Raw genomic sequence first — 6000 nt, forward strand, 5'->3', positions numbered from 1 at the left:
ATATCACAGGGACAAACATCCGAAAAAGTTGGATTATTTATTAGAGAAAAAGAAACGATATTCACTCACGGGCAGTTATACGTCACGTTGTGACAATGAAAGTCCAAACACAGAATAAAAATCCAATGTGATCTTGAAGAAAAGGTAATTCCAAATATTGTATTTACTGACGGTTTAAAGACAAAGTGGAAATAATGAAATTGAAACAATTCCAAAGAAAAAACAAAGCTTTCAAAATTGTATATCTGATTAACCAAACATGGGGGTTGGCGAGCAAAGCAAACAGGCGGCGCCCCCTATATATATATATATATATATATATATATATATATATATATATATATATATATATATATAGTGGCGTATGGCCGGCCGTTCATCCCGGCCAATACCCCCAAGCCACCAGGTGGAGCTCTCCCTGCAGCAGGGAGGTGCCCCGAAGACCAGCAGGGCATCATGGACATTGGAGTCTTTATCCACAGCCCTGCTGGATACCGTGAGGGTCACTAGATGACGCTGCAGGGAGGAACGATGGCTATTTACCCTACGCCCCGGAAGTACGTCCGAGTCACATGGACAAAGGGAATGATGTGCTTCCAGGGTGAAAAAAGGGACTTTTTATCTGACCCAGAAGTGATAGGAGATGACATGGACTGGGGATTGGAACACTTCCGGGTCAGGGATAATAAAAGGATTGTGGGAGTTCCCAGACGGCAAGCTGAGCTGGGTGGAAGGGTGGCAACGCGTCTGGGAGTGGAGGAGAGTTTATTGTTAGTGATTTGTGATTGATTTAATGAGTATTGTGGAGAGGAGGGTGCTTTGTGCACTGTGCAGAATTAATACAGTCTACTTTTGGACTTTTATCTGGTGTCTGGCGTCTTGGACAAGGGTTCAAGGGAGCGAGAGCGACCCCTATCTTTCACTATATATATATATATATATATATATAGAGAGAGAGAGAGAGAGAGAGATGGCTACCTGGCAGGCCTTCTACTCTCCTTGAACCCGTCCAGTTTCCGTGACCATTATCTCTAGTCCTCGGCTCATGTTCGCCACCTGGAGAAGAGGGGGGCTTCCTTATTAGTCCCTCTCTTCAAACTTGACCTCTACTCATGAAATATTGGTACATTTTCCAGCTTTTTCAGTTTTTATGATTTAACCCCTGCTATACTAACGTGCATTAAGACATATAATGCTTGTTCTCATACATACTCATATATGATTCTCTTTCAATAAATGTAAATCATCAAATTTAAAAATATGCTTTTAATACACTTTTCTATATAACATGTATTGCATTTGTCATTTCAACAGATGGCGCATTACAAAGACTAGTCTTGCTTTTGTGAACCCCATACCAAATGGCATAGAACAAAGACATAGCAACCAGAAGGACACACATACAGACCCTTGTCCTTATGTTAAGTTGGATGTTAGGAAATAACAAACTTTTTTATTACGGCGAGTGACCATTGCGGATATTAGGTGAATGTGATACTCTGATGGACACTGTGGAGCGTGTATGACCCACACATCCTCATTTGTTTAATGGCTGCTTTATCTCATCATCCTTTAGAGAGGGATCAGGAAATGGAACAAAAAGCATTTTCAGAAAAGAAAATGTGTGACTCCACACGGTGCTTGACCTGGAAACAAATAAATGGTAGGACTCTGTTTTGGTCTTCTTCTTGGTCATCTTTGTGATGCGGCTGAAATTTAACACAAGTTCTTGATAAAAGGTTTACGCCTTTACATATTACTCATCCATTACCTATCAGAAGTATGCAGGGTCTGCCATGGAGGTTTGTACCCGCAGTTCTAAATCCAGTATGACGAGGTTTGTGTGTCTGCAGAGCTCTGTTTTATTAGACGGACAGCCTGTTAAATCCCAGACATTTTTGATATTGTTCAGTTGTTTATTGGGACGCATAGCCTGAAACCAGGATTGTCCTTGCCACCTGGATGTCTGCTCACCCCAGCAACTTAGAGAGACAGTGAAATAGTGAGTCTTCATAATCTACTGATAATGGTGCTGTGAGGTTGGTTTCTTGTAAGGTTAACACTAAATAAATGTTGATTTTTCACTAACGGCTTACATGCCAAAAGGGAAATTCAGTCGCATCATGATTACGGAGGAGCCCTGGAATCGTCGGGTAGAGCGGTCCTTTCATCGGATTGGCTGATCCAGCATTGACTCAGCTTGGAATGGCCAATAGGGGGAAGCAGCTTCATGGCCGCGGTCTCCAGCACTCTCTGAACAAATCAAAATCCTATTATGGGATATCATCTGTTGAATTCTGCTCTGTATTTGTAATATTTCTGCTGCACTATTAGATTGTATTGAGGATGACTTATGTTCTGTTCTGTGTATTGTATTTTACTGACCCCCTTTTTTGACACCCACTCCACGCCCAACCTACCTGGAAAGGGGTCTCTCTTTGAATTGCCTTTACTGAGGTTTCTTCCATTTATTTTCCGCTACAAGTTCTTTTTTTTTTCTGGGAGTTTTTTCCTCGTCTTCTTAGAGAGACAGAGCCTGTTAAAGGCCATTGCAGCACTCATTACGTGATTTTGGGCTATACACATATCAATTATATTGTATTGCATTGTATAAACTTTCTTTTACTTCATATTTTTACCGCGAAGAAGATCAAATCAATTAACTCACCTGATCCGACGTAAAGCATCGGGAGGAGGGAAATGCCGGTGCATTCGTTCTCGTTTTCGGGCCGACTTCATAAAGCAGAAACAACCTGGTGACGCTGTGTTTTATCCGCGTACGCCGAGCTGAGAGTGTCGATGGATGGTTGCAGTCAGCGACTTCCTACCACGCGTTTTTCGAGCTGGATTCGCAGCCACAAGGTTACAGTCTCACGCTCGCAAGCAGCCAGGGGCTGCAGCTTCCTATCCGCGAGCGTCGAGCGGGACTTGCGGGTGAAGGTTTGCAGTCCCGCGCGCACTCGGTCAGGCTGCGACTTGGATTTATTTCCCGCGCGCGCCACCAGGCAGTGACTTGGACTTCTTTCCCGCGCGCGCAGTCTTTCGGCGCTCCAATAACTAGCATTGCAGACCTGTTCGCCGGCACTGGCGGCTATTTGATGTGAAAAAGAGTTTACAAAACGTACAAGTTGGTGTAGGTCCCCCTCAGGGTAAAATTTAAACTGAATTCGTAGCTGAATTTGCAGTTTCTCTGTTTGCAGATGGATGGATGATCACGGGCTCGCAGATTCGCCAATGCTTTTAAATTTGAGATTTTGAAATTGTAATAACTGTGTGCGACGCGATAATTGAACTGTCTCAACAAATTTCCATAAGCCAAAAATGTGCCAAATGTCCCATTATGTGAGTGGCCGAGTTGTTTCAGACAGACATGGCTAGAGCAGTAGGTTGCTTCGAGTATTATATGCGATCGCACCTAAAAACAATACTATCTGAAACAAATGGGGCAAGTGGAAAAGAAAACCTCCGTGGGTCTGACAAATGTAATTGTCTCATCTTTTTGCGTTAAGATTGGAGTTGTTTTTGCTAGAGGGGAGAGCTGAATGCGAGTACCTTAGTCAGTCGCCTGTGCCAGTCAGTGGCTGAGCAGACAGTCAGTCCCTCCGCTCACCGCTAAGAGGAAGCAAAGGCACTGGGCTTGGATGACGTGTGACAAGCGGCGCCTCATCGGCTTTAGGAAGATCGTAGAGGGGAAGAGGGGTCTTTGTGGGCTTTAGAGCCAGAACTGCAAAGAACTATTGCGGAAGGAATGGTAAAATAACTGTGATGGTATCCCCAGGTACCTCTATGGTCTAACATCCAGTGGCTTCACAAAGTACACCATCCCCTTCACTTTCTGGACGCTTTACTATGTTGTACATTTCATTTTAAATAGACACATATACCCCCCAAATAATGCATGACAAAGTAAAAACCTATTTTCTGAAAACTTTGCAAATGTATTTCAAAAAAAAAAAAAAAATGAAATTTCATCCTTCATAGGCAGGCAGTGTAGTACAGTGATTAAGGCTTTGGACCTCAAACCCTGAGGTTGTGGGTTCAGATTTCGCTACTGCCACCCAACGACCACGAGCAAGTTGCTTCACCTGTCTGAGCTGCAAATGGAAGAACAAAAGAAATATCTTCAATGTCTTAAGTCACCTTGGATAAAGACTTGAGGCAAAAAACAAGTAATAGTAGTGACAGCAAGTATCCAGACCCTTCATTAAGTAATTGGCAGCAACTTCAGCTTCAAGTCTTCTTGGTCTCTACAAGCTTTGCACACCTGAATTAGGGCAGTTGATCCCAAGATTCCTGGCAGATCCTGTCAAGCTCCGTTAGATTGGATGGGAATTGTCTCTCCACAGATGTGCTATGAGGTTTAAGTCTGATCACTGGCTGGGCAACTCAAGGACACCCTCGAGACTTGTCCTGAAGTCATTTCAGTGTTGTCTTTGCTGCATCCTTTAGGTCATTGAACTTTTATACACAGTCCAAGATGGATGGCATGTACTCCGGAGCAGGTTTTCTTCAAAGACGTCTCTGTGTTTGGCTGCATTTATCCTTCCCTCAGTTCTGACCAGTCTGTCTGTTCCTGCAGCTCCTCACCACAGAGATGGGATTAGGCAGGTGATGAATAGGGCCTATCCTTTGGCAGACATAGTGCTTAGAGCTCTGCCCAGTGAGTTCATATTTTGTCCTGTCAGATCAGAGTCTTTTCTCTCGCGCTCTCAAGAGTCCTTTAAACCGAGTGCTTCCGTCTAGCCAGTTTACCATAAACTCTCCATTGATGCGGAGATGCTTCCTCATTCCAACACGTTCTCTCCTATCTCAAGAGTGGACTTTGAAGTTCTGTTAGTGTGACAATTGAGCTCTTGCTCATTTACACGATTTGGCCATACAGCCAAGAGTCCTGGTGGTTCCAGACTTCAATTTCACAAATTTTTGAGGCCACTGTGCTCCTGTAAACACTCAAGAGCTTTATCAATGGTTTAAGGCTCAGGGGTGTCAAACGCTGGTCCTGTTGGGCCACAGTGGCTGCAGGTTTTCATTCTAACCATCTTCTTAATTAGTGACCAGTTTTGGCTAATTAACTTCTTTAATTATCTCGACTCAGGCCCCTTAAGGCGCTTTTCCACTGCATAGTACGGCACGACACGGTTCAGTACAGCTCACCTTGGTTCGGCTCGGTTTGCGTTTCGACTGCAGTTTAGTACCGCTTTAGAGTGGCCGGGATTATTCACGTGTCGTTAGAGTTGCGCCGCCTCTACTGCCGTGACACCGTGGAACTTTACAACAACACGCAGACAACGACAACACTTTAGCTCGACGACGCGCAAGGGTAAGCATCTAAAAAAAGCACATCACTAGCTAACTTTTATCACTGTTGCAAAGCATAAAATGAACTTAACTGCCAGTGTAACATTAAAATGCTGATTCTGTATATTACAGATCTTCCACATTTTACAAAAAGTCGCCGCAACAGACCATCTGTTTGGACATTTAACCGTGCTTCAGAGTGGTGGGATGTGATTGTTCCCGGTTTTACAAACACTCAGTGGCTGGAGAACTTTCGAATGTCTGAAGAAACATTCATCCACTTATGCAACAAACTGCGTCCAGCGATGGAGAGACGGGACACAAACTTCCGCGTGTGTGTACCTAAAAGAAAAGAATATCCAGTGACGCAGTAATGACGATTTTCTCCGGCCAATCAGTGACCAGCAGAGTTTACACGTCACGTTTTGGTAACGGTTCGGCGCGCTTGGAACCTCGGCTGAGGTGGTACTAAAAAGGACCAGGTACTAGGTACTGCTCCCAGTGGAAAACCCCCCAAAAGTGAGCTGAACTGAACCGTGTCGTGCCGTACTATGCAGTGGAAAAGCGCCAATAGTGGTTTCTTTTTCCTTAATTAGCAGCCAAACAATAATGAGACACAAAATGAGCCGCCGCCACAAGACCAGCTCACCTGTGACAATCATACAATTTCTGAAAATAAAGAAAGGTGAAGGTCTCAGTAAG

The 6000-nt window shown here is 44.1% G+C and overlaps 1 protein-coding gene across 1 annotated transcript in view; it reads right to left on the reverse strand.

The window, feature by feature from the left end:
• The window catches only part of atf7b (activating transcription factor 7b), a 180210-nt gene extending 175140 nt beyond the window's left edge, over nucleotides 1-5070 (reverse strand). The window contains exon 1 of the mRNA XM_039746726.1: nucleotides 2669-5070. Within this exon, the coding sequence (XP_039602660.1) occupies nucleotides 2669-2687 (19 nt within the window). The 5' untranslated portion in view covers nucleotides 2688-5070. The remainder of the gene's footprint in view (nucleotides 1-2668) is intronic.
• Between the last annotated feature and the right edge of the window lie 930 nt (nucleotides 5071-6000).

Source organism: Polypterus senegalus, chromosome 3 (assembly GCF_016835505.1).
Source record: "Polypterus senegalus isolate Bchr_013 chromosome 3, ASM1683550v1, whole genome shotgun sequence".
Classification (NCBI taxonomy): Eukaryota; Metazoa; Chordata; class Cladistia; order Polypteriformes; family Polypteridae; genus Polypterus; species Polypterus senegalus.